Source organism: Capsella rubella, unplaced genomic scaffold (assembly GCF_000375325.1).
Source record: "Capsella rubella cultivar Monte Gargano unplaced genomic scaffold, Caprub1_0 scaffold_7, whole genome shotgun sequence".
Taxonomy (NCBI): Eukaryota; Viridiplantae; Streptophyta; class Magnoliopsida; order Brassicales; family Brassicaceae; genus Capsella; species Capsella rubella.
The window spans coordinates 2,514,681-2,542,578 of NW_006238917.1; the positions used below are offsets into that span (position 1 = coordinate 2,514,681).

Genomic DNA, 27,898 nt, shown 5'->3' on the forward strand with positions numbered 1-27,898 from the left:
GTAGGAGTTCTAGGACCGTGATGAAGAAAGTTAACTATGTAAATTTAATTTCAAATTTTTAAAATTTTAATTTTACCTTTTATGGCTATAAAAAATATAAATCTCACCTTGATCTCCATGGTCCCAAAACTCCAAAGCTGAAATTAGCAATTTCATAAACTATAACATTCTCTTTTATTTCAAGCTTTTTTGTTTTTTATCAAAAGGTTTCACTTTTAAAAGTTGAAATCCCAATAAAAAAAAATATTTTTGAAAAACAACATCACGAGATAACCAAAAAAGAGTGTTTCCAAAACCGATGCTGCATAAAGATGAAACCGGCTAAGGTTCTATTTAAACCGGGCGAGTGTGTGGGTTAATTCAATTGTTGAAGAAAAATCGGTACGATAAGATTTTGAACCGGTTAAGTGTGCGTATGTTTTCAACCGGACAAGAACTTGTGTGTGTCATCCAACATTAATCGAGCTGTCTTGGTCAGATTGGAAAGAAGAATCTCTTGATCAATAGTTCTTACGCTGAACCTCTCTCTAAGGAAGAAGAAGAAGAAAGAAAGAATGAACGTCGAAGAAGAGATTCAGAAACTGGAAGAAGAGATCCATCGTCTTGGTTCTCGTCAGCCCGATGGCTCTTACAAGGTCTCTCTCTGCTTCTTTTCCTCTCTTTCTCCTTTAGCTCTTAGATCTCCCTAAAATCTGGAATCCACGAAGTCTTATCTCAAGATCGTCACAATTTCTCTCGCTCAGATCTAAAATGAAATAAAAAATGGTTGACTGATATGATTATGATCCTCCACATTGATTTGTTCTGTTTCTTTTTTGGATTCAGGTGACGTTTGGAGTCTTGTTCAATGACGACCGATGTGCCAACATCTTCGAAGCATTGGTTGGGACATTGAGAGCCGCCAAGAAACGCAAAATTGTGGCTTTCGACGGTGAACTCTTGCTTCAAGGTGTTCACGACAAGGTTGAGATCACTCTCCGACCAACACCACAGCCACCGCAACCTGCTTCTGCCTCCTCCTCCTCCTAAGTTTCCCATTTCTGCTTTTCAATCTTTATATCCTCTCTCTGTGTGTGTGTGATAAAATGATAAACTCCAGGACCAATGATTTCCTTTGCTTCTCTATTGGAATCACGTATAAAGCTTGAGCTGTTTTTCAGTTGTTGCATGCAACAAAGATACTATCGAGAAAGATTTATCAACAGAGATGCCATATTATCAACAGAGATATACAAAAGAAATCTCAATATATAACAACTCTTACCAAGTTTAGATATATAACAACTCTTACCAAGTTTAGATATATATATATAGCAATCTCTGAGGAAACATACACTAATTTACATATATCTGAAGAAACTTCTCCCGCTTTACAATCCAGTTTCCTTTCTGACCAAAAGTCTCAGAATCCAACTAACGAACTGCATGACCAAAGACTCTATGGCGTGTTAAATCTTGCCGCAATTTAGGCACCTTAATCCAAGCTCCCCAAAGAGACTAAGGAACTCTATACTGGTCCAGAAAGACAAAAGTGAACCCTGATCTTGAAGTAATCTTATCCTAGGCATAACCTGTCCCATTATTCTGCAAATAGTGTATTTCGGTTATACCTTCTCAGTACCGACCAACTTCATACTGCTTGTGTATCTAGGAGTATACTTACACAGTGGTTACAGCCAGAAAAAAACCCTTGCTCGATTGTAGAGCAGAAGACCAAAATGAAACTAGGCTTGAAGCCTCAGGCGGTTGAAGAACATCACAAAGTGATATTCAGGTGCCCAATAGACGAATCCGACGACGGGTCCTCCTTTTACATACTGCATCAAAACAATAATACATGAAACACATCACACACAGGAAATGTTAACTTTTAAGTTTGGATCATGGACAAGTTAGTTTTAGTTAAGTGAGAGACGAAGAGAGGAACCTTGCCATCGAGGATTACAAGCTCGCCATCTACCCATCTCGGATTACGAAATCCAGGATCGGCAAGCCTACCTTGGCCTTTATATCTGGCAATCTGCATTTGTTAAGAAAATACTATATTATGAAGCTACACACCACTCCAATAAGAAAGCAGAGCTTAATGAAAAATCTGAAAAGTGTTGTAAGCACACCACTCCAAATTCTTCGGGGATAAGTCCTTTATGTGGGAGCTCATAACGTTTACCAATCTTTGCCCGAAATGCAACCTGCCATGGGATAAGACTGTGGTAAGGCACACATCATGATATGGCGATAAAAAGAGAATTAGAGAAGAGCAACTAAAAAAAGAAGGATAGTGAAAATATATAGCTAACCTTCCCAGCAGGCACATAAGGATCTCCAGTTAGTTTCACAGCTTCAACATATTCATAAAATTCAATATCTGTTGGCTTCTTAGACTCCTTTCCACCTTTCCACTGGCCAAATTTGCGTTTTAAATGGATTACTTCTGATGTATACAGCCCATGTGCGCCAATATAAAGTCCTGAATAGAGAAGAACATGAAAATTAAAATCCATTTCATACGGAGAGCTGATGTAAGAAATATGGTATTTCCAGGGAAGGTTACAAAATTTAAAATTATTCTATCGCAGGGACTCACTTATCACGCCCAAAAAATTAACTTCTAACAGCTTAGCAACCAATACTGATAAAGTTACAATAGCTTAGGAGCCATCAAATGCCCATGCCCATTTTCTTTCGAGAGACACAAAACAACGCACATTCAATTAATTTACTCACTCACCGTCTAGAGGATCTAGTGATGGTGTCACATCAATGCGACGGAATTTCGTCAAACCCGACAACTGTTGACGGTTTTGAGCCTGGCTGAGAGTGAGGCTTAATAGCTCCCCAACATCCTTAAGCATCTGCAAAGTAGATTTCTAGAATAAGCTGCGTCTCCCTTTTTGCAGTAAAACAAGAAGAAATAAGATAGCCAATAAACACAGCAAAACAAACCTTGACAGAAATCTTCTTCTCTTTCTCAATTGATTTGGCCAGATCAACCATAATGTTATCAATCCTACGTCTACTTTGGCGGCTACCTTTTCCATCAACTAGTGTATCTTCTACACCCTTAGACTCTTGGACGTTTAAATCTTTCTCTAACCGAAGATAAAATGAAGAATTCTCCACAGTTTCCAGATTGGCAGGTGAACGAAGCGACTCTTTAAGAGGTTGGTTTCCAGAAAGCCGATCAACAATATCGCCTATAACAAATTTAACCGCAATTTCTCTTCCCCCGTTGTTGTCAACGATTTCATCCGTCACAGATTCTAATTCAATGTCAGCATTTTTTTCATCGATTTCAGCCTTAGTGTCGTCTTCCACATCTATATCTTCTATGTCAAGATTGTTCTCTTCATCTTCTTCATCAGCTATCTGCTCAATAACTTTTGAGATGAAATCCTTGTCCACCCTTCCAGGTGCAGTTACTTTCATAACCTTGACCTTGACCCCAGGAATCATATCTCGCAGGAAACTCTGGAAACCAGAAGATTCCTCAAGGAGATCAGAATCATCATCTGAGTTATCACTCTCTTCATCTTCACTACTGTCGATGGCAATATTACCCGTATCTTCCTTCCTTCCTGGTGAAGTCAAAAACCTACCAGAATTCAAAGCTCTTGAAGGCATAGTTGGTACGTCTGGAAAAATCTCCTTCCATTTCAAGTACACAGCCTGAAGAAGCATACATCCCAGTTTAACATCGAAATATATTACTCCATCTAGATAATCTAGACACATTCGTCTTGATAAATAAAGTAGGAAAATCACACTTTGCTAGTTTGCTATCTACTGAAAAGGTTCAGCTTCCTAAAAAGAACCAAATGAAGCAAACCCCCAACTTCAGCAACTAAACCGGAACATGATTCTCCAATGAATACCCCATTACTCAATTTGGACAGTAACACAGTAGGATTAAGGAGTAAAAGAACCTGCTTTCTGTAGTTCCCTTTTCCATCAAGTGTCAGAAATATTTCAAAAAGAGGAGCACCAGCAGCAGATGTACTAAGTTGCCTGAAAGAGAAAGGGTTGTCATATAACACAATCTTTCAAACAATGAATGATCTAGAAATTTTTGGCGTTTTGATACACTGCCACAGATAAATGGATGAGAAAAGAAGATAGAAGTACCGAGGATTGTAACTTCTTGCCACATATCTTCCATGCTCTGCAGTAATTTGAACAATAAGACCAAAAGGATCTTTGACATCTTCAGAAATACCTGACCACCATCCTACCTGTCCAGCCATATAGAGAAGACGATGTAACACCAAGAAGAAGCTAAACAACATTTAGTAATGAAAATAAGAAAAAAAGAACATATAATGAGCTCACCAACCCAGCACCAGCTTTGTCTCGCAAGTCTACCGCATCCTTGTAACGCTCTTCTAAAACAGCTCTCTATGAAAAATGCAAAAAATGGAATCTTTCAGAATCAACTATAAGTATCCCCGAGAGTGTTGCTAGAAAGAATGACCACATTTTACAAGGCAGAATAAATTACATAAAAACTGGACATGACTTTGCCAACAGCATCGTTTGTAGCAGCAGCTGCAATGGCCACCTTAAGCCTGGCAGCATCTTCGTAGTCTTCTCGTTTGATGGCTCGATTCAATTGCGACTGTACACCAAAATACAAAACACCCCCACATTAGAACAACAATATCGGGAATGAACAATATGAGCAATGATAGATAGAATCGAACCTTCAAGACGGAGAGAAGACGGTCTTGGTCATCGACAAGTTCGAAATGCTTCTTCCATCGCTCCCAATCCCAATCGTCTTCGTTCTTGTTGATATTCCCCGAATCTTGCTCGACGTCGTAAGAAGCATCGGTATCCTGGTTGGAGTACCAGCTCAAGACCGAATCGAAGCGTTTGATGGCGCTTTTGAGGACATCCTGAATGGCGGAGTCCCATCTAGGGATGTCATCGGAGGAGGAAGAGGAGGAGCAGCGGCAGAGAGCGGTAGGATCGGGGAGACGATGAGGGTAAAAGGGTCTTCTGGAGGGAGTGAGCCTGGATGACGTGGCAGCGGCGGGGGAGAAGGCGAGATTTTGTGACGGCGGCGTGGATAAGGAAGGCATCGCCGGAGAGAGATGAGAGAGAGAGAGCTTGTGGGTGTTTGGAGGAATCCAATACTGTATATATTTTTTGTGTTGTGTGGATGAAACGGGCTTTGATGATTTGTCCAACGGAATCGTGTGCGACTAGTCGTCACTCGTGAGTGTTTTATTATTATGTGTATGTGTTGTTGTTATGTTACTAACCAACCAAACGTTTATTTTGTTTTTGGTATGCGGATGGGCTTATGTCTCTCCCTGATATTTTTTCAGGATAGATAAGAAGAAGAATAGCATACGAACGCTATACTTATCCAAAATAAATGTTGCAGATTTTAAGCTCTTGGAAAATTCATACATTTTGCAGATCTATTTATCATGGCTAGGTGTGGTTAGGTTTAGACTATCGTGCGTTGTGGTCTTGAGTTTGGTTTCTTAAACTAAAACCAGCGCCAAGCCACACCCCCAAGTTTGAGTAAGAAGCCATGTCAAATCCATGAACATATGATGATGACTAGGCTGGAGTGTTGTAACCACTCTACTTAAATCGATATTTGATCAAAATTCGATAGGTGGAGGAGCCTCTGAATAATTTATTAGAACCGACTCTGGTTATGATGTAGTCACTGAATGCAAAATATCTAGAAATTAATTATTAGATAGTACTAGTACAAGTATCTATCTTCTAACAATAACAACAACAATGATGTAATATAAAATTAGTAAGCTTGAGATTATATCCCAAAGAAGAAAGAGAATAAAAGAGAAGGCTTGAACGTCCGGTGAAAGGATCCAACTTTACCCAGTAGTAGTAGTTAACCAACTTGTGAATCCTCCTCCTCGGCCAAACACATCGAATCGCTACCAAAAAGGCTTCTCCGTTTCGTTTTTCCAATATCCCACCGAAGAAGGCGGATCATCTCCGGAAACAGAGGAAGTAGTAATCTCACCTGGACCTGTGAAATTGGTTTCCGATGGATAGGACTGATGAAATCGAAGAAACCCCCGCCGGACCTTCTCCCCGATCCGCGAAATTGAAGCTCGGGAACAGAGCAGACCCTTTCCTTGTTGTTTGCAGATGCTTCAGCCTCGTTACCTCCCTCATCGCCATTCTCTGCGTTGTCGTTAATGTTCTCGCTGCCGTTCGCTCCTTCCGAGACAGCCACGATGTAATCTCGTCTTCTTCTTCTTCTTCTCTATCTTCCTCTCTGTGCGCAGCTATTAGATTTTGATCTTTGTTTGAAACTTTTCCTCCGAGCAGCTCTTCGATGGAATATTCCGGTGTTACGCTGTGGTGATTGCTTGCTTTGTTGTCCTCGTTGAGACAGAATGGGGATTCATTCTCAAATTTTCAAAGGTTCATACTTTCTCTTATCTCTTTCCTCTATTTATTTTTTTCCTACTATGATTTGTTTCCAATGTGTTCCTAATTCTATACAGGTTCTTGAATTCTGGGCTGGGAGAGGAATGCTTCAGATTTTGTAAGTTACATACAGAACACCTTTGTAACCTCCTTCTTCTTGTATTGGTATGGTGTAAATCTGGTGGTACTATTATAATTTGTTTTTGGAGTGCTGCTCTAGTTAATTCAAGATGAGGATCTCAAGAATGATACTGTTGGTTTGCTACTGAATTTTGTGCTTATATCTCTATCTGTTTTGGTCATTTTAGTGCGGCTGTGATGACCAGAGCTTTCCCTGATTATATGGCTCAAAGGAAGGATCTCCTGCTTCTACAGAATATCGCTAGCTACTTGCTCCTTGCTTGTGGTGTTATCTATATCATTTCAGTACGATATCCCAATTCTTCCTATGATATCACATCTGCTTATTCTTCCTCTATTCTTCCATTACTGTGGAATCTTTTTTCATATTAGTTTGTGCGTTGTGATAGATATCGTGGTTGCATCTTGCTTATCAGAATGTGTTTCACTAGACAATGAAACTTGGATCGTGCATCTTATTGTCTCTTTTTATTTTAAGTGAAGAGTCTAGCATCTTGTTTTGAAGGTTACCAGCTCACTCTATGTGATTTTTATGGTTTGTCTGGTAAGAATCCATGTTGGCACTTTGTCCCAGGCCTTTACAATCATTTGAATTCCTCTTAGCTCTGAATAATAGTTGCTTGATGTTAGTAGTTAGCAAGTCCCTAGGTTTGTTTCCAACTTAACAAGATGAGCTTTTGGGGGGAGTTTTTAGTCACCACTTCTGCCTGGGTCACTTTCTTTCCAGTTCTGCCTGGGTCACTTTCTTTTCTTGGCAATATCTCTGAGTTCTCGTTTATGTTTTCCACTGTCAATCTTTGATCGTTGTCTTAACTTCAGGGAGTTCTATGCATTGGCTTTCTGAAGCGTGCTCGACAGCAGAAGGAAATTTCAAGAGAACAAGCCATCAAGGATCTTGAGGCAAGTACTGATAGTTTATTTTCATCGAGTTTCCATACTCTGCATCATTATCATTATCATTATCATTATCATCGTCATATTCCTCAAATGGCTTCTAAATCATCGACTGTTGTTGCAGGAAATAGCCAGACGCAGGGAAGAATTAGAACAGTTGCTCCTGGAGCATCGGAATAGAGATGACGATGTGTGAATGTAATCACAGGTACAGCTTCATTGGATGGACGACATCAGCAGTTTCTTTTTGTGTTAAAGGATTGTGTGAGCTATCTGTTTTCATCCTTCTACTTGGATAATAACAGCAGATTCTTTTGTTTTTTTGTCTGTTTTTTGTCTGTTGAAAAACGAAGCTTTGATACTTGTCTTATAAGAGACGAGAGCACTATTGAATACTGTATGAATTTCAACATATTGATGTAAATTTCTTGCAGTATATACATTAGACGTTATAAAAATGTTGTTAATTGCTGAATGTTATATCTTTCTTAAAGGCAAAAGAGGAAGCTAAGCAAAAACAATTAATATTTATTCATAATGGGGCTAGGAGATTGGAGAACTAGTAATTGCATAAGATTGGCGATATTCATCTTCATCGATATACTGTATCAAGTTTTTGGCTTCTTAGCCATCACATTTGAACTTGTGACTAAGAAGTTTTCATCGTCTGAGCTTCTCTCATCATCAGACAACACAAGAAGAATGTTACTATAACAAGAAACAGCAGTTGAATTTTTACTCTCGTTCACACCATTTTCGACGGATGCTGAATCAGACTTGATTTCTCTGCTTCTATGAATCCCTGAGGATTCTCCAGTCACTCTAAGCTCATCATCATCATCTTCTTCTGAATCTTGAGAATCAGAGACATATTCTACTGAAACAGTTTCTTCATCTTCACTGTCCTCGATATAAAGCATGCATTCCTCTTTTCGTAATGTATCTATCTCGTGATCAATAGATTCTTGTATGTCCATTGCCAAATTGGGTGTTTTCTCACCACTTTCTTGAACTTCTTCCTGGATTGAGAGAAAAAGTAGAGATTAGCTATCAACATATACTTAGCACTAGAATCTAAACTGAAGAAATATAAAAGGAAATTTTACCACTATAGGCGACATAAAGACCTTTCGGAGCTTAGAAGACTGAGGGTCATATCCTCCTGTGTAAAAAGTTTCTTTGCTAAGAATCAGAACTGGCGAGCAAGTCTTTGTTTGGGGAACGTCTGTAACGGTTGATGAGGAACCATCAAATGGGTTTCTCCAGTTACAGCTCTCGATCACATTCTTGCTTTCATTTGCTTGATCGTTCTTGTTGGAAACTTCACAATGAGGAGGTTCACTTTTGGAATTCGCTGGAAGAATACTTGGATCATGACCTTTGTGGAGATTGTAAAGCAATTCTAAGATGAATTTACGCTTAAGTGAAGCTTCTCTTGTGGGAAACCAATTCCTATTTAGCTGTAAAGAAGCACATAATAAGTTAAACCATCACAATCGGTGGGGCGATTTCATATCATAAGAAAAATGAAGATCTTCGCACATACTACAGAAGTGAAAGCATCGACACTACAACTCAATTGAACGTAAATAAGAATCTAAAAGTTTGTATCAGTTTTCTAAAATTATTCGTGAAACAGATAAAATAACTGCCAGAACTTGATAAGATTCTTAAATGCATGTATCAATAGACAATCTTAAGTTAAAATAAATAATACACAAAACGATCTGCTTACTATGGCATAGTAAATTCAGTATATCAAATGCAACTTCATCATATCCAAGGAGATGGAAACAAGACTACTTACAAAATTTGCTGATCTTGTGATAAGGGATGGATTGAATTTAGCAGGAGCTTGAGCCACAAAAAGATCCAGATAGTGGAGCAAAAATAGGCCACAGTCAAACGAATTCTGTTGCTGCGGGAGCTGCATTAGTCAAATGAAGCAATAGCATCACAAAAGCCACTGAAGAAATTCAAAGTTCACAATGGAAATATCAGTTAAGTCCACTAGAATAGTAACATGTTTTTCGAAGATAGCCTAACAACAAAAATTGATATGATATGTTAGACACGTCTACAGGACAGAACTATATTTGTTTTGACATGTGCCTTCTATCTGAGATCAAGATAATTTTATCCTTGTTAGGAAGCTACCTCAAGTGAGATGGACTGCATATTTGGAGCTCCTGAGAAATCAATAGTTGTATTTCCATGCCTCGCTTTCCACTCTTCACGTAGGTAACTATAATCACATAATGAGCATTTGAATTGTTATGAAAAAATCCATGTATTTGAAGGAAAAGTGGAGAAACGGAATAATAAACAGATGTAAATGTGCAGAAATTTATTAAAGACTTCTCATAAAGATCAATCAACAATTCAGCTTTGATCTCAACCAAAAAGAAAATGGATCCAGCCTCCTACGCATACGTTGCATCCAACACTATATTATTTAGCAATAACTCTCGAGACAAAAAATCAAAAGTACCGTGACTTAAAATGGCCTCTTGAAACCCAAATGTCAAGAACGAGTAAATGCTAGGGCAGTGAACTTTTATGAAACGTGTTAGAGCATACCTCGGAAAAATATTTATGAGACCACCTTTGTGGCTTCCTTTAATCGAGTCCAGATGCAAGATGCAGGGAACCCTTTGTGGGTTTTCGACTTCATTATCAGAAGAGTAAAAGTAAGTCCACGCGCATAAGAAAATTACATAACGAGTTCATCTTACCATCAGAAGAAGCCAATTCACCGGGATGACAGATGATAATCAGACTCCAATGAAAACTGCAATCAAGTGCAAGTATAAGTCATCTTATCAGTAGCAGGAGCAAATAGTTTTCTGTGGGAAATATGTTCTCACCTGAAGTTTATAGGAATAAATATATAATCTTTTTCAAAAATATCCACATTCTTAGTCCACTTCTGAACACGTTGGTATGCTTCCCTACCTCCAAACGAGCTAGGTGAACCTTTGTCTAAATTAGCCAGCTTACGGAAAAAGAAACAGTTGAAAAAGTGGAATCTGCCCCTTTCCTGCGGCGGAATTCGATTCTTAAGGTACCTGTAAGTATTAAATCCAACTTTACAAGCTGCTTCGGACTAGCTTATGCATTAAAAAGGTAACTATAATAAAAGCAAGAATAATACGACAAGGTTGTTGCAAGCCTTGCTTCTGGCTTGTAAGCATCCTCTGCTCTACAGATACAGTTTTTATTACCTTCTAATATTAAGTTAATATGGAAAGATAATAACTTACTTGATGTAAAAATCAATTATTGTATCGTTGATGAAACGTCTTGGCTTGAGAAGCTCAATGTCTTGCTTCCTAACTACTACAGCATCTGGCTCTCCTTTAGGGTAGACTAGATCTTCAAATGAATCAGCGAGACTGAAGATCAGAATACAAACAGCACATATCAAGAGGTAAGATAAAGTCATTAAATACCATAAAAGAAGAGTACATCACCAAATTGTCAAACTACATTTACCAACGTTTACAAAACCACATTATTCAAGATATTAAAGTTTAAACTCACTTAGAGAGTGAAGTTCCCAAATTCTGTCCAGTACAAGCACTTTCCTCGCTTTCCCTGTCAACATTCAACAACGAAAAATAAAAGTTATAACTTAGAACTGACAAGATAGTTTTCTCATCTTACTAACTTCTTTCTCCTCAAACCTTTTACAGGATTTAAAACATAAGTGGTCCTTGTTAAGGACAAAAGCTCTTCCATATATTGATTCGTACAGCTTCGAAGAAATCTAATTAGGTAACCAGGAAACAGTTGAATGCAAGAGAGCTCGTTATACGATAGTGCACATATATTTGGTTCACTATGTCAACAATTCTGTTAACGAATGTGGAAAAAAAACATAGTTGGGTCATATACCACCAACATGATAATGATGGTAGGGGAGGAAGTGAGGGGAACTGCAAAGACTTACGTTATGGTGTCAAACCAAATATCCTTGTATTTCGAGTCCAGCAATTTGATGATTTCTACTTCTTCAGACCATCTAGGGTCATAAACGGAAAATTTTAGGAGATCAATTCCTGTCAGCATGGGTGCAGATGTTAGTTAAACAAAAGCTGACGTTGTAAACATCAAAAACTACAAATAGAGAGATATGATGTGTATGCCAATCTTATTTCATTTAACAATTTGAGTAATTCCCTCGTGTGAGAAAAAGAATTTCCCTTGAACTTAAGCCACACTAACATAAACAAAAGTGAACTTATGTTGTGACCTGAAATCTCTTCCGCACTGTCAACTCCTTCTGGCTCCTTGGACTTCAGAAGGACGTTGACAAAAGCAGTCTCAACCTAAAAAATATAACTCAAGCATTATAAAAAAAAACATCAACCTATAAATGAAGCTCCAACAGAACTCACCTCCAAACACCACTGAGACTCAATTTTGATGATATCTTCTATTCTCCACTGACAACTAAAGGTCCCTTTAGTTGCATTTACTGATGAACTTTCAACATTCATACAGCTGCGTGAAAATGTTAACTTCGAGTTTGTACAGTATATATCTCCATATATAATAACATCAGGGGTAATAAGAAGTTGTGCATTCTCGGGATCCTGTATATGCAGCAAAAATAACGCATGAGATATTGTCTGCTTACAAACAGCAAATCGACAACTTTTCAGAGGAAGAAGAGCTTATGTTTTCACATTGTTTTTGATGCTTAACTATCTCTCTAAGTAAAAGAACAGCATATACTCAAAAATACTTACAACTTCATGCGGATCAGAAGTAGGATTTGTGGCTTCTCCAGTTGAGGCTAAAAAAATCAGAAGTTTCTTTGAGCAAGCAATTTTGAATGAAGAAACAGAAAAAAAGAACTGAAACTATAGATGAAGAATACCAAAAGGCCAAAATACCTTCATCATTATCTGAGAGAGATGATGAAGTTGATGAATCGATTCCAATCCTTTCCTGGGAGCCATTGGAGATTACATCAATCAGGTCACCCTGCAATATATTATACAACAAAAATTAGAAAGTTTCTAGACATTCTAATTCCTTATAATAAATCCTGCATGAGAAAGGCTCACAGTTCCATCTCCGCGGAGCTCACATCTTGACGGTTCTTCTTTTGCTGGGACTGCATAAACCGACAATAGTTTAGCCAAGCTTAGATGGCCAAATAGATAAAAGTTCAAGGAAATGGTGATCGCTGCAGTAACTCAAATGCCACAATTCAGAAACATATCCTTTAGGATTGAACTAAAAATTAAGTCATTTTCAATCAACCACATTAGCATCTGAAAATTTGGTACTCTACAATTTTCCTAGAACAATTCTTCATCATTGCAGTAGAGAACTGTTCTCCAAGATGTCGTTTTCGTAATTTTACCTTCAACATCAATAACAACGTGGTCCAGTTCTTTACTCTCGCTTTGGGGGTTCTCCGCAACTGCAATAGAACATCACGAAGGAGTGAATAACCAAAATCGATACAAAAAAATAACAAATGGAAAATTCAGAGAAGAAAACACTTACAGCATCGGAGGAAGTCATACTTATCGATGGCGGAGGAGGTCTTAGTAACAGGGGAATCGTATCGTCGAAGGAGTTTCTTCGACATCTCTTCAACACGTTCATCCTCGTCGGTGTAATCGTATACTCCAATCGGCTTCCGCTTACTTCGGGATTGAACTGACCGGAGAGTCATCGGCGCCTGAATTATACTGAGTTACTATTGTTCCGACGGCTATAGAAGGTTCGAGGCGTATTCTGTACGATGATGATGCTATACGCCACAAGAGACGGGATTTGAATTTTCAATTTGTTTCGATTCTGTCTTGGGTTAGGTTGACTTTTGGGAAATGACCACACAGATTTTAAATTCTGTAAATTGATTTTAAATTCGTACCGATATCCTGAGAAGGAAGACGGCTATTACCGGTTTTACCGGTCGGATCCGTTAAACCATGAACTATATCCGGTTCAGAGTTTTTTTTTTCTTTTTTTTTTGCAAAGTCGGTTTAGTCACAGATTCGGACAGCTATAACAGAGTCATGATAATTTTCATTTTATTTTGATGTTCTGTAGTTTATTTTGTATTTCATATTTTATGTTGTCATTCTAACTATCTTTTTATGAAAAAGTAAATAAGATTTTGTAATCTATTGTATAGTTGTAGATTGGTACGTGTAATTGTGCGTTTTTTAAGCTTAAAAGAATTTGGTTATTATGTAATTTGTATATTAGAGGACGAGGGTTTTGATTGTTGAACTAACTTTAACAAAAATCCTTGAATTGTCAAACTAGTATACAAAACACATTAAGTTGAACTAACAAAAGCACAAGCCAACCATAAAGTAAACCTACCAAAAAAACATATAAGATATTGTACAAGAAGTCTTTGTAATCCCTTGCATAGACACTTGCCATTATATAAACTCATTCGCATACCTTTGACTTTCTCATCAACACAAAGCAAATACAAGTGAAGCAAACCAGCTAGAGAGCCTTAACCATAACTAGAGTTTCATCAGCATACGCAAAAACATGGCATCATACAAGCTCGTTCTCATCGCTTTCTTAGTGAGTCTCTCTACATCTAGTATGATCAACACTTGTTCAGCCTCACGGCGCCTTCTCCAGCAACAGCAACAACCTCTTCCTCAAATTCCTAACCTGCCTATCCCGACAATGGGACTACCTCCAATGCCATCAACGTTGCCACAACCATCTCTACCAACTCTTCCCACAATGCCCACTGCAATGCCTCCGTTTCCAATGCCATCAACTTTGCCACAACCAACTCTTCCCACAATACCCACTGCAATGCCTCCAATGCCAACGTTGCCTTCGTTTCCGACAGTGTTTCCTTCACTTCCGACTAATCTCCCATCCATTCCGTTCTTCTCTCTTCCACCTTCTACATCTACTCCTTGAAGTATCACGTCATGTGTGACTAATGTATCTTTTATTATATTATAGTTGTAATCAGTTGTTTTCATTGTGCTACGTACGTGTTTTGGTTTGGTTATTTACGCATATATACCTCCGTTACATGATTTGTACCTTTAAATTCCTTTTGATTATTTTCATTATGCTGTATTTTATTTTACATTTGTTTGTGCTTGTGAAAGTGCCTACTTGGCTCTTTACTCATATAGTAATTAATACATTAAAAAATAAAAAAAGGTTGTCACGTTTGTGCTATTATATATTTAAAAGTTGTTATAACTTATAAGTACATATTTATGTAAAAGTGGTCACATTTCTAATCTTGTAGAAAATAAAACAAGAAGCATGTGTTGGTCGATGCTAAAAAATTGCCTCAAATGTGGACGCAGATTTGATAACGTTCGTTTTTCAAACATGCAATACATCAACTTCTTTGGCAAATAAAGTTAGCTTTGCTTTCCCTCTCACGAGTTTCATTTCACCCATGATCATCTGATAAAACCAAGCTCTTTCTTCACATTCTCTCTCAATTCGCTCTTACCCAATCACAAATATGACTAAACGCAGCGTTTCAAGGAGGCTAGTTATTTGCCTAGCCTCCCCTAAGTTCTCCTTGAACGTCTTGTGCCTTGTCGTCACAGTTTTTGTTCTTCTCCAAATATGGTCATTCCACATTACCCAACAACCCATTTTACTCCCTCATTCGCTATTCACATATCTGAAACAACAACAAGAAGAACCTGAACGAATATCTGAGACTGAGACGGCTTGTTTGGTGGAGAAACTACGTGAGTCCGTAACATTCCTTCCCATTAAAGACCTTCGTTTTTCAAACAAACCGCTCGTAGGTCATACATGGTTTATGAGCTCTCTCTACGATAACCAAACCCAAGGTGAGGTTCAATACCAAGAATTTCCTTCAGAATCTTCCAAAGGGAGGTTTTTGTGCTTAAAAGGGGTTGATGAGCATGATGGGTCATGGAACTACTATGCACTGGCTTGGCCTCAAGCTCTTCCCGTCAATGCAAGTCTCCAGAAGGGCTTGACCTTTGTTTCTTATAATCATTACGATTACGGTAACATGTGGCATGGACTGTCTGCCATGGTCCCCTTTATTGCTTGGAGCTTAAGAAACCAATGCGAAAAGCCTCAAAGATGGGTTTTATACCACTGGGGAGAGCTCAGGTTCGGGATGGGGAACTGGTTGAGCGAGATAATCACAGCTACTTACGGTCCGAAAACAGAATTTTTACGGTTTGCTGATGAGAATAAGCCGGTGTGCTTCGAGAAGGCAGTCGTTATGAGACACAATGAAGGTGGTATGTTAAGGGAGAGGAGAATGGAAGTATTTGATCTTATTAGATGCAAAGTGAGAAACTATTGTAACATAAGCTTATCCAAGACATCAAAACCGCGAATAGGTATGACAATGCTTATGAGAAGCGGACCAAGATCGTTCAAGAATGAGTCAGCCGTGATCGATGTCTTTAGGAGAGAGTGTAAAAGTGTAGAAGGGTGCGAATTGAAGGTTTCTTATTCAAATAATCTAACATTCTGTGAGCAAGTGGAGCTAATGAGTATGACAGATGTATTAGTATCGCCACATGGTGCACAACTTACAAATTTGGTTCTAATGGACAGAAATAGTAGCGTTATGGAGTTTTTTCCTAAAGGATGGCGTAAGCTTGCAGGAGTTGGTCAGCTTGTGTACCAATGGGGAGCTAGTTGGTCAGGAATGAGACACGAAGGCTCGTGGCATGACCCGGTTGGGGAAATATGTCAGTTCCCCGATACTGACAGACGATGCATGTCGGTCTACAAAAACGCTATGATTGGCTACAACGAGACTTATTTTGGAGAGTGGGCAAGAAGCGTTTTGGGTAAGTTTATAAGAGTGAAAGATGTTGTAGAACGCAACCAAGGTTATGGTGTGCTGGATGGATGTCGCTGTTAATAAAAAAAAATTAGGTAACCAAAAATAATCAGGTAACGCTCTCAGAAATATTTGATTATTCATAAAGATATAAAAAATCTATATCACATAATATGGATCTAGCACGAAAGCCAATAAATATAGTCGACGACCTTTACCACAGGAAACTAAACAAAGACCAGTTGCTTTATGTATACATCTAAGTCAGAGAGTAATTAAATTATCTTTGGGATTGGAAAAGACTTATCGTAGAATGTAAAGTGGACAATAAAAAAATTGTAAAACTAGGAGAGAAAAACGGAAAGCATGTGATGGTTAATTCCAAATCTTTCACGACTAATTAATGTATGGCGCTGTGCCTGTTAATAAGTTTTCTAGAAATCGTTGATTATATACTGTATGTTCCTGATCAACAAGTTTAATTCACTCATACTTCACAATGCCGACGACTAAAGCTAGTGTTTGGCGTAGGCTAGTCACTTGCTTATCTCCCCTTAAGTTCTACTTGAACGCCTTGTGCCTCGTTGTCACTATTTTTGTTCTTCTCCAAATCTGTTCATTCCAAATTACTCAACATTCCCTTTCCCTCCCTCCAGCACTCTTGACGTATCTGAAACACCAACCTGAGAAAATATCCGAGAACGAGACGGCCTACTTGGTTGAGAAGCTACGTGAATCGGTGACATTCCTGCCCCTCAAGGACTATCGTTTTTCGAACAAACCACTCGAAGGTCACACTTGGTTCATGAGCTCTCTCTATGATAACCAAACCAAAGGCGAGGCTCAGTATCAAGAATTTCCTTCAGATTCTTCGAAAGGTAGGCTTTTGTGCTTGAAAGGGGTTAATGAGCATGATGGTGCATGGAACTACTACGCGCTGGCGTGGCCTGAAGCTCTTCCGAGTAATGCTGTTCTTCACAAGGGCTTGACGTTTGTTTCTTATAATCAATACGATTACGGTAACTTGTGGCATGGACTAACGGCGGTTGTACCGTTTGTTGCTTGGAGCTTAAGAAACCAATGCGAAGGGCCTCAAAGATGGGTTTTATACCACTGGGGAGAGCTACGGTTTGGGATGGGGCATTGGTTGAGCGAGATAATCACGGCCACTTACGGTCAAGAACCGGATTTCTTACGGTTTGTTGATGAGGACAAGCCGGTTTGCTTCGAGAAGGCGGTTGTCATGAGACACAATGAAGGTGGGATGTCAAGGGAGAGAAGGATGGAAGCTTTTGATCTCATTAGATGCAAAGCCAGGAACTACTGTAATATCAGCTCATCCCAGACATCCAAACCGAAAATCGGTATGACATTGCTATTGAGAACCGGAGCCAGATCTTTCAGAAATGAGTCATTGGTGATTGATGTCTTTAAGAGAGAGTGTGAGAGAGTAGAGGGTTGTGAAATTAATGTTTCATACTCGAATAATCTAACATTTTGTGAGCAAGTGGAGCTAATGAAGAAGACCGATGTGTTAGTATCACCACACGGTGCACAACTCACTAACTTGTTTCTTATGGATAAAAATAGTAGTGTGATGGAGTTTTTCCCCAAAGGATGGCTTAAGCTTGCGGGAGTTGGCCAGCTTGTGTACAAATGGGGAGCTAATTGGTCAGGGATGAGACACGAAGGCTCGTGGCATGACCCGGTTGGCGAAATATGTCAGTTCCCTGATACGGATAGGCGATGTATGTCGATCTATAAGAACGCTATGATCGGATACAATGAGACTTATTTTGGCGAGTGGGCAAGAAGAGTTTTGGGGAAGTTTAGCATAAGACCATCATCAACGCTGATATCTTAGCTGTATCTTAGAGCAATTAGGATTTAAATAAAATGCAAAATGTAATTAAAAGAGTAAGGTACGTATGTTATATAAGATAGAAAAACATGGCTAAGAGACGTCGACGTAGTGATTTGTTATTGGGTGTTCAGAGAAATATATATGGGAAAAAATATTTTGTTTTTATTTTTCTTTCTTCTTTCTCTCTCTCTTTCTCTCGCGAAAACAACGATTTCGTCGATTCAGAGGTATGTCGGAGGTATCAGCTGCCGGTCGTCGATCAACAGTTAGCTCATCATTTTCACCGGCTCCGGCTGTTTACGAAATCTACGGTTTACCAAATCGGCGAGGTTTGGGAAATTAGGGTTCGAGATTTGGGGATTAGATCATTTGGTTTGTAGTTTTTGATTCATGTTCGTTTGGTTTAGGTTTGGTTCATTTGTCAAATTTGGTGTTTGATTAGATTCAAGCTCCTTTGGTTCTTTTTTCCAATTTAGAGTTGGATTCTAAGATAAACTTGGATTAAGCTTAGATTCAAGCTCTTTTGTTTTTGATCGAGCTCGTTTTTGGTTGTCGATTACTTGTTGAAGCTGAAATTAATTTGAGATAGTCGAATCTGTTTCTAGTTTTTGGATTGGAATTTGTTTCTATTTTTGGTTCATCAAAGATTCAGACCTGTGATTTCAATCGTTAGGAGATGATTTAGAACGATTACGCTCTTTGATTCATGTTCGTTTTGTTTAGGTTTGGTTCATTTAACAAATTTAGTGTTTGATTAGGTGTTTACATATGATTTCGTCTGTTTTTTTTATCAAGCTTCTGGTTTTGAGGTTTTTATGTTTTAATCCTAAGATCCACTCCTTAAGAACCCACCAATAATCCTGCATAAAAACATACAAATTTAATTACACTTCTTAACATCACTTTTTCGATTAAACTACTAAACAAATCATAAGATTAATTTTTAAGAATTGCCCATTGATGATGCTCTAAGAGGTATGAAAGAGATTGATGAGTGCAACCACGGTAATAGTTCATTAGATGTATGTTATTGATCGATCTTGATGAGAAACTTGTTGACTTGTGGAGTCCAATCTTTTTGTTGATGGTGAAGATAGTAAATGTAAACCATATTAATCGTGTGTGTATTTATTCTCTGCATTTTGGATGCAAATCATATATATAAAAGTAAGGTTTCACTCTCTCCTTATTGGTGGAAAAATATTTAAGACTTTAATTTTCTTTTAAAAAATAAATAAATAAATCTTTATGACAATCAATCAATACAAAATTTAATTACACTATAAGTTATAATCAAATGGCAAAGAAAATGAAAGGACTTAATCATATATAATTCAACAAAATAAATAAATAAATTAATGTTTATGACAATCATTCAATACAAAATTTAATTACACTATAAGTTATGATCAAATGGCAAAGAAAATGAAAGGACTTAATCATATATTATTCAACAAAATAAATAAATAAATAAATGTTTATGACAATCATTCAATACAAAATTTAATTACACTATAAGTTATAATCAAATGGCAAATAAAATGAAATGACTTAATCATATATCACACAACAAATTTTATAAGGCTTACTCACTTCCTTTTTTCTTTGTGAGTTTCGAGAATTTGGTGGAAAATTATTTAAAATCATATATATAAAAGTAAGGTTTCACTCTCTTTATTGTTCCATTTTGTATTTATTTTTAAAATATAATATTTATTTTTAATTAAACCAAAAAACATATTTAATCATATACATTAATTCATACTTTAAATTCACACTTTACTACTAAAATGAAACTGAAAATTATATAAATTTCCAAAGAATATTGGTTTTCTTTATTGAATTCCAATTAAACACACTATAAATTATAATTATAACTCCTCTAATTTAATTATTTTAAAAATGTAACTTACATCACTTCTTATCATATAAATAGCCATTCTCATATCATTATCTACCATATCCCATATCTTCATTATTCTCTTTGTTTTTTTTTTAAACTTCTTGCATGGGGTGAAAACTCATTTAAAATATCATTGTAAGAGTTTGATTAATGATTTAGTTTAAACATTTGTTTTCAATTTTATTTTTATTTTTTGTTTTTATGTATTTCTTTATGTCTTCATTGTTTTTTTATATTTTTAAATGTAATACATATGTATAATAATATTTTATGGTTATAAGAAAATCAAGCTAAAGAAACCATCTTCATTATTTTACATTGGATGTTTGTTTCTTTCTCACATATTTATGTATATTTATTTTAATTTCAAAAGTATGTAATTATTTAACAAAATAAACTTTTTGTTATATAATTATCAAACCAATTTGTAAGACATTCTTTTAAGAATAAAGATCCTTATATTTAGTTTGTGATTCAACATGTAATAATATAAACAACATTATAATTTTTGTTAACTTTGAATTTTATACTTGATTTCCTGTATTAAATACAATTTGATATTCAATTTTATACCTATTATATATACTACAACGATGAAAAATATAATTAAACCTAGAGATATAGCTTAAATTAAGAGGAATATAAAAACAAATATAAAAAATAAAATTATTCGTTGGGAATTTTTTAAGGTTTATCCTTATTGGTCCATTTAGCATTTAGTTTTCAATTGTAATATTTATTTTTAATTAAACCAAATATCTAACACATTTAGTCATATACTTTAATTCATACTTGAAATCCACGATTTACTATTAAATTGTAACTTAAATTATATAACCTTTCAATTGACTATTTGTTTGCTCCATTCAATTTCAATTAACACACTATAAAATATAATTATAACTCCTCTAATTTAATTATTTTAGAATTATAACTTACATCATTATCCTATAAATACTCATTTTTACATCCTCCTCCACCATATCTGATATTCTCAATATTTTCTTTGTTTAATTTTTAATGTTCTTGCATGGGTTGAAAACTCAAATTAAGATATCATTGTAAGAGCTTGATTATATATTTGGTTAAACCTTTTGTTTTCAATTATATTTCTTCTTTATTTTATGTACTTCTTCATTTTTTCATTGTTTTTATACTATTAAATATATAATACATATGTATAATGATATTTTATGGCTATAAGGAAATTATTTTATCGATGAGATTCAAAAATATTGATTTCTGACCATCGCACCATAAGAGAATCAAGCTAAATAAACCATCTTCATTGTTTTACTTTATATGTGTTTTTCTTTCTCACAAATTCATGTATATTTATTTTATTTTCAAAGTATGTAATTATTTTAACAAAATAATTTTTGGTTATATTCAAACCAATTTGTAAGACATTGAAATAAATAAAATTTTATACACAAATAAAGGTAATTTGTGTGTATATTTATAAGTTTACACACACATATATGGATAAATTTTAACATTTTTAGTGGTTGTTTTGATAAAGTTTGAAAATGGGGTAAATTTAAAAAGTGGTATTTTTAAAAGGGTATTTTTAAATTCTCCCAATATCATTCCTATTTTTATCATTAACAATATTATTGTTTTATCAAAAAATACTTAAAATCACTAAAGAAAATTACTATCAAAATTGAACAATTAATCGACGAATAAATTCAAAAAATATGGATGTATGCTTCTATTGTATGATTTAAATAAATAAAATGTAAAAATGTCATAAACATTAAAATTTATTTAATCTATTTTTATAAGTAATAAATAAATTAAAATAATTAAATAAATATACAACAACCCGCGCATGTGCGCGGGACATTACCTAGTACTAACAAAACTAGACAATTTGATGAGGTTTTGTTAATACAAAAAACACATATATTCAAAGTAATAGCAACAAAAAGGGTAACAATAATAACTGTTCCTATTCTTGATAATGAAACCATCAGGTAAATCTATAAAAAGAAAACTCAGTCAAATGATATTCAAATTGTACTCGTTATCTCTGTTGAGTTTGCTCCTATATATAAACCCAAATCCATTAGAGAACGAAAAAATCAGATAAAAAAATACACATCAACTAATTGAGGAGCTCTTTTAAACACTATGGCCTCATCTAAAATCTTCCTAGTTGTTTCTCTCCTCATGGCTCTGATGTTCACCTCCATGACCACTTCAAGCCGCGCTGCAAAACAACTTGCAAAGAAACAAACTTTAAAACCAAAATTTTTTAGACCTCATTTCCCTCGGTTTCCGACACCTGGCTTTCCGAGCAATCCAACACCCGGTTTGCCATCAAATCCCATGCCTTTTCCTCAATTCCCTCACCCCGGTTTTCCGAGCAATCCGACACCCGGTTTTCCTCAATTCCCGGGACAAGGTTTCCCCAAACTTCCCTCTCCTTTCCCTCAATTTCCAAACCCTGGTTTTCCGAGGAATCCAACACCCGGTTTTCCTCAATTTCCAGGCCAAGGTTTTCCCAAATTCCCCTCTCCTTTCCCTCAATTTCCAAAACCTGCAATGCCTGGATTACCAGTTCCATCCCTCTCTGCTCCTCCCTCTCTTTCTGCAACCCCAACTTCCAGCCGTTGAGTTGTTTCCTCAGAACTTAAAACTCTTTGTTTCAATGTATTGATAAGCTCAGTGGCTATGGATTGATGAGTATTGACTGTAATACTATTCAGTTTTCTAATCTGTAACTATCTAGTATCTATAATATCTGAATGTAATTCATCAATGTATTATTGCAAAGTACATCAAATATATCTTATATTGCACAAATGAGGAATCTAAACGAAATCACTGATGAAACAACTGACAATAAAAACAAACTTAAGTCCCTGAAGGGTCTCCCAAGTTTTAGCCTCAATAAGACAGAAGTCACAGAACTAGGAAAAGACTTCAACACACAAGTGGAACAAACACATGATAATCCCTTTTCAAAGGGGTCTAATGTTTCTATATATTATGAAAAAAAAAAAACTCTATGAAGATTGAGATAGTGGTTTTTCAGCACCAAAATGACCGGTCTTTAACAGCAATTCCACTGCTCTCCTTCTTACCTCTGCTTGCTCCATAATCGACCGTCCATTTCTCGAAAGTACAATCAATAAAATTATAGTATCCGCCATGGAGAGACAGTGATCCGTTCCGCACTTTCTCTTCTATCCACGGGTAACCAAGCAGCCTTTCTAATGAATGATTTATCGACGTCTGCAGGTTTATAGTATATATAATAAGTCCACTGATTTACAGAAGATATAAGTTCCCCTTATTTCCCAGAAAACATCACCTTTTCACAATGTTGGCACTGGTGATCAAAATGGAGGTTTGAAGCAACAGCTTTTGTGCTTTCCTTTGCCTTCTTCCCAACAACTACCCAGTTGTGTATGAAACTTCTGTTAAAAGGAAGATGCAATATGGTAAATATCAACAACTACGAATATTTCAATAGACTGAATCAAGAACTGGTAAAAAACCTGGAATCTCCTTCGTCTTCCATTTTCATTAGAGCTTGAATTCCTCCACAGCGGCTATGACCAATGACTAAGATGTTCTCCACCTACAAATTTATCAATGAGACAATAATTATAATGAATGTATTTACAAAAACGTAGCTACACATTGTGTATATGTTGCCTTACAGTTTGAGTTTAAGTGAAAAGAACAAACTCTTTAGAAAGCTAATTTCATCATAGAAACAGAACCCTGAACAGTCTAAACCATGGAAAAATGCTCTACATAGAACTTGAAACACTGTAAGAGATAAGATAGATACTTACATTAAGAGTATTCACAGAGAACTGGAGAGCAGCTTTGGTTTCAGTAGGTCCAGACTTCACGCAACAAAAAAATGGTACTATATCAAAAGATGAAGCAGGCTATAAAACAAAAAATGGAAATCTTCACTAAATTGTATTACCTCATATGGAGGTACTAAATTTGCAATGTTACGAACAGTGAATGCGTCACCCGGTTGCAATCCCAGGATGGCAGAAGGACAAACCCTAGAGTCTGCACAAGCAATCACCAGAAACTGTTGCTTAAAACTGTTAGCAGCAATTCCTTTCCCCAGACAACATAAGATATCTCACAAGCATTTGTAAAGTGAAAAAGCTACCTTTGGAGCTTGAGCTTCTGCCAAATTTTTGTAGTGTTCTAAGTTATCCCTGCTCAAGAGTATATCATCAGGGCGAGGTAAAAGAAAAGTAAATAAATAATACATAAACCATTGAAAAAGCAAAAAAAAAACTTAGTAAACTGGTACTCTGCCACTTACATGTACTTAAGCTTCTTGAAGGTAAGGAAGCGCTGTTTCATGTCGTCAAATACGTCAGTGTTATTTTCTCTATCAATTGCAACCCCATTAGCTTCATGAGTCAGTCCAGGTGTGTTGCCTGACGCCATCAGTCGCAAGTTGGCAGATTTTACTCTGCAAACACCACAAAAGTAAAAAACTAAATCAGATCATTTGAATATTAGAAAACAACTCCACTGAGATTTTTTTGCCATTTGAAGCATAAAAAACACAAACTACTATAAAGATATAAAATATACATAAGCTGTACTAACGAAAGGGGTCCCTAACAAAGTACAACACCATGTGAGTCCTCTCTTAGATGCTTATTACGTATTGTCAACACTTAATGAAAATCAGATAGAGCAGCAATCCCAAATCAGAAAAAGGCCAGAAATTACCTGAAAGAAGCTGGAATTCTGAGCTGGGTTTTCAAATATTCCTTTGAATTGTGCTTGGAACCGAAGATCTGAAACAAAATGCAAATAGGATTAAACAGATATTGAATGAAACAGTGAGAGAGAGAGAGAGAGAATTGAGAAACATACCGCTTGAGATTGCAGATGAAAGAGAGACGTGGAAGAAGGAGAAGGATCAAGGGAGAGAGACAAATGTGAGGGAGAGGCTGCCATGAAAGAGGTGTAGAGAGAGTAAAGTTGGGTATTATCGAATCTGGATCAACAAAGCACAAGGCATCTGAAAGAGCATTCCTATGACAATAAACAAGAGAAGGGCTTTCAAGAAAACTAAATTAAATAATTTGATTTATTTTTATTTTATATTTTGGGTAAGAAGTGGATGTGAATGCATTTCTCCAACAAAGACGGAGAAACCAAAGTTTTTGTGTCGTGCCAGCTTTTGACCCCACCCTCACCAAAGTAGCTTACCATAATTAAGCTTTACTAATGCAGAAAAAAACTTAAACTCTTTGACTTTGGATGGATTTTAAGGGTTTAACATGATTCATTTCAGGGAAATTTGCTACAATTAAGTTTATAGTAACTAGCTAAGCTATTGTTTTCAGCAAATGACAGCAAAAAAAAAAAATCTAAATATCACCAAGACTTAAACATGTACTTAAGTATTTTTGTAAAGCATCTACACTTCCAAGATTTGCACGACAACTAGAAAAAAAAAAAAACCTTTTTGTTAAATTGAATGTTAATACATACCCAAACACAAATCTGACCTTAGTCAACAACAAAAAAGGAAACTAAAAAAGGAAAGAAAATTTCACCTACCCATTTTATAGATGACGTCATCTCAGTTTAACAGTTCTATTAAATCTAGTTTCTCTATCGTGTCGTTTTCTCTATGAAAAAACAGCGTGAAGTTTATTTGAAGGAGAATTAAACAGCATGATTTGTGTAAGCAGATGACCAAAAAAAATGATAATCCCCAATTTCAAACAAACCCTAATTTCTAAAATCAAACATCATCAACCAGTGGGAGTGGATAAAGATCGATAGACATGCAATGTGGCTCCGATCAATCATCTCGACAACGATATAACTTCTACTGTATGTATATCGCATAACATCAAACCAACCACAATCATAGCACCAATCCAAATCATCATTCATTCATTTGCATAAGTTCCACTAACAGCGACCCTAACGCCAAGCCGTAAAACTTAAACTCAAATTCTGAATTCAGGCAAAAATCTAACCTAAATCGGTAAAGATGATGACTTCTCCTTGAAGAAATACATTTGGTAAATGTTCTCTCGTTGAAAAAGATACGAAGAAGAGTTGTCTTGTCTGGGAGAAGACACTAAAAAATGAAGAAGAAGAAGACTTCTACTGTCTTTTCTTCCTTGCTCTTAATGAAACGCAGCGTTTGGAACTTAAAACGATAAGAAGAGTTCAACAAATCCAGTAATCCACTTTAAATAAATGTAAAATCCCATTCACATAAGACACAGTTATCTGAAATTAATTAAAATCCAGATATGATAACCCAAAAAACAAGTATAATGAAACTTTGGTGTATCGTATACTTATCAACATAATCCAAAATTCCAAGAGTATCTAAAGCAGAGTATGAGAAGAAGCTGCAGATCTAACTCTTTTGACTTTACAAAGAGTAGTAGCAGCTCTGATAAACAAAATCGTATATCATCACCTTGGGTTATACATACAATCTATTATCTCTTTTAAGGGTTTGATTTGGATTTTCTTCCCCAAGAAACTTACTTGATGGACTTGTTGTTTTATTTCATATAGCAATGAACATCTCTTGTTTTTCTTACTACTTTCCACTGTAAGAGATAGATCTCTTCAAGAAACTTGACCTCCCAACAACAATAGATGATCCAATATTGCCTCTTTTCAACTTCTCCTTTTCTCTACCGACAACAAGTTCACTTATCCTTAAACCAGATAACGAATCCAACGACACTGATCGTCTCACTCGCTGCGGCGATGATTCACCATGATGATCTCTACTAACAATATTACTAACAAACCCATCTCTTTCTTCCTCGATTTCTTCATCGATATCATCATCATCTCCACTTTCTTCCGGAATCATCACACCGATCTCCTCTTGACCCTCACTACTACCATCATCAATCATCATCGTGTTAGCCACGACGATAGGAGCACGACAGAGAGGGCAATTGGTGTGTGATCTAAGCCAAGTATCAATACAAGAAAGATGAAAAGCGTGTCTACACTTTGGTAACAATCTAAGCGTCTCTTCTTCTTCGAATTCGCTTAAACATACGGAACAATCAGTTCCTTCCACAACACCATCTTTTTTACTATACTGGCACACTTTGATCGAACTGATAACCGTTGGATTCAAGCCGATGGTTCTGATATGCCAAATCGGATGGTCGACGATAACCGGTGACGGTCCATCAAAATCCCAGTTCCTAGCCTCTTCCATGCTCCATCTTCTTGATATTGTCAATGATCTTCTCCTATAGTAAAACTTGAAGCAGAGGACAAGTAAAGTAAGGAGAAACAGAGTTGTGATGATAGATGAAGCCGCGATGATCAAGATCCTCTTAAGGTTATCGTCGTGGTGGAGCGCTGCAGGCGGAGAAAGACCTGGAACTACGACGATCTGGCATATGGAAGGACACTCGTCAAGACAATCGGATGAACAGTAGCCTATACTTTTCAACTTCTCGATGCATTTGTATTTACAGTAAGAGTCCGATAAGGTTTCGTTATCCTCCAAGAGAAATCTGTGAAGGAATCTCCTCATGATTCTTGCTTCAAGATCATCAATCAACAAGCTCTATAGAGAGAGAGAGAAAGATTGGAGAGGAAAAGAAGAAAAAACAGAGAAAAGAAGATGAGAGAGTCGTCTTCATCTTTGTTATCTATTTTGCTTTCTTTCTTTTAGAACCAAGTTTTGGTCAACAAAAGTAGGTTGACGGTATCTATCATCTTAATTCACCCATAATAATCGTTTTCTAAAAGGAAAAATGTTACAATATTTGAAAGTATAAATTTAATACAGGAAACAATAAAATATGAAATTTCTTCATATGATTAAATTTTGATGCTAGAAATATTAATGGTT

General features: G+C 36.4%; 10 protein-coding genes across 11 annotated transcripts; 5 read left to right on the plus strand and 5 right to left on the minus strand.

The window, feature by feature from the left end:
* The first annotated feature begins 454 nt into the window (after positions 1-454).
* On the plus strand, positions 455-1,159 carry LOC17877597 (costars family protein At4g33640). The gene is made up of 2 exons (XM_006284779.2): positions 455-635; positions 826-1,159. Exons 1-2 carry the CDS (start codon positions 555-557, stop codon positions 1,027-1,029), a joined length of 285 nt encoding a protein of 94 aa, XP_006284841.1. The 5' UTR covers positions 455-554; the 3' UTR covers positions 1,030-1,159.
* A 162-nt stretch (positions 1,160-1,321) lies between these two features.
* LOC17879403 (protein EXECUTER 1, chloroplastic) lies at positions 1,322-5,188 on the minus strand. 2 transcript variants are annotated; one of them, XR_002832910.1, is made up of 12 exons: positions 4,701-5,188; positions 4,499-4,615; positions 4,330-4,395; positions 4,126-4,232; positions 3,927-4,008; positions 2,947-3,669; positions 2,732-2,855; positions 2,301-2,470; positions 2,118-2,192; positions 1,928-2,020; positions 1,664-1,817; positions 1,322-1,584 (listed from the first exon to the last, which is right to left on the minus strand). XR_002832910.1 is itself a non-coding variant. In XM_006283193.2 (11 exons), exons 1-11 carry the CDS (start codon positions 5,079-5,081, stop codon positions 1,725-1,727), a joined length of 2,031 nt encoding a protein of 676 aa, XP_006283255.1. In that variant the 5' UTR covers positions 5,082-5,188; the 3' UTR covers positions 1,322-1,724. The 2 variants fall into 2 exon arrangements, 1 of the variants encoding a protein (XP_006283255.1); XM_006283193.2 differs by having other exon boundaries at positions 1,322-1,817.
* A 581-nt stretch (positions 5,189-5,769) lies between these two features.
* Positions 5,770-7,891, plus strand: LOC17879371. The gene is made up of 6 exons (XM_006285433.2): positions 5,770-6,226; positions 6,319-6,414; positions 6,498-6,538; positions 6,729-6,846; positions 7,381-7,461; positions 7,580-7,891. Exons 1-6 carry the CDS (start codon positions 6,032-6,034, stop codon positions 7,649-7,651), a joined length of 603 nt encoding a protein of 200 aa, XP_006285495.1. The 5' UTR covers positions 5,770-6,031; the 3' UTR covers positions 7,652-7,891.
* Positions 7,892-8,006: 115 nt separating this feature from the next.
* On the minus strand, positions 8,007-13,266 carry LOC17880403 (probable ubiquitin-like-specific protease 2A). The gene is made up of 17 exons (XM_006283107.2): positions 12,979-13,266; positions 12,833-12,892; positions 12,531-12,580; positions 12,357-12,447; positions 12,210-12,256; positions 11,856-12,053; positions 11,711-11,786; positions 11,408-11,516; positions 10,999-11,052; positions 10,719-10,850; positions 10,323-10,523; positions 10,191-10,246; positions 10,036-10,123; positions 9,613-9,700; positions 9,263-9,382; positions 8,562-8,915; positions 8,007-8,474 (listed from the first exon to the last, which is right to left on the minus strand). Exons 1-17 carry the CDS (start codon positions 13,148-13,150, stop codon positions 8,064-8,066), a joined length of 2,307 nt encoding a protein of 768 aa, XP_006283169.1. The 5' UTR covers positions 13,151-13,266; the 3' UTR covers positions 8,007-8,063.
* A 643-nt stretch (positions 13,267-13,909) lies between these two features.
* Positions 13,910-14,641, minus strand: LOC17879459. Its single transcript, XM_023779362.1, is given in 1 exon segment — positions 13,910-14,641. A coding segment is annotated over 1 exon segment (483 nt). The 5' UTR covers positions 14,445-14,641; the 3' UTR covers positions 13,910-13,961.
* Positions 14,642-14,926: 285 nt separating this feature from the next.
* Positions 14,927-16,449, plus strand: LOC17878548. Its single transcript, XM_006286170.2, has one exon. It carries the CDS (start codon positions 14,948-14,950, stop codon positions 16,346-16,348), a length of 1,401 nt encoding a protein of 466 aa, XP_006286232.1. The 5' UTR covers positions 14,927-14,947; the 3' UTR covers positions 16,349-16,449.
* A 317-nt stretch (positions 16,450-16,766) lies between these two features.
* LOC17878801 lies at positions 16,767-18,262 on the plus strand. The gene has a single exon (XM_006286047.2). The coding sequence runs from the start codon at positions 16,767-16,769 to the stop codon at positions 18,129-18,131; it is 1,365 nt and encodes a 454-aa protein (XP_006286109.1). The 3' UTR covers positions 18,132-18,262.
* A 3,778-nt stretch (positions 18,263-22,040) lies between these two features.
* LOC17879337 (protein lifeguard 1) lies at positions 22,041-23,041 on the plus strand. Its single transcript, XM_006285579.2, has one exon. It carries the CDS (start codon positions 22,171-22,173, stop codon positions 22,654-22,656), a length of 486 nt encoding a protein of 161 aa, XP_006285641.2. The 5' UTR covers positions 22,041-22,170; the 3' UTR covers positions 22,657-23,041.
* LOC17880626 (beta carbonic anhydrase 5, chloroplastic) lies at positions 22,851-26,133 on the minus strand. The gene is made up of 10 exons (XM_006284124.2): positions 26,031-26,133; positions 24,910-25,071; positions 24,763-24,830; positions 24,344-24,496; positions 24,185-24,233; positions 23,987-24,100; positions 23,847-23,900; positions 23,544-23,626; positions 23,357-23,462; positions 22,851-23,277 (listed from the first exon to the last, which is right to left on the minus strand). Exons 2-10 carry the CDS (start codon positions 24,991-24,993, stop codon positions 23,074-23,076), a joined length of 915 nt encoding a protein of 304 aa, XP_006284186.1. The 5' UTR covers positions 24,994-25,071; positions 26,031-26,133; the 3' UTR covers positions 22,851-23,073.
* Positions 26,134-26,234: 101 nt separating this feature from the next.
* LOC17878265 (RING-H2 finger protein ATL52) lies at positions 26,235-27,786 on the minus strand. The gene has a single exon (XM_006284064.2). It carries the CDS (start codon positions 27,575-27,577, stop codon positions 26,612-26,614), a length of 966 nt encoding a protein of 321 aa, XP_006284126.1. The 5' UTR covers positions 27,578-27,786; the 3' UTR covers positions 26,235-26,611.
* Between the last annotated feature and the right edge of the window lie 112 nt (positions 27,787-27,898).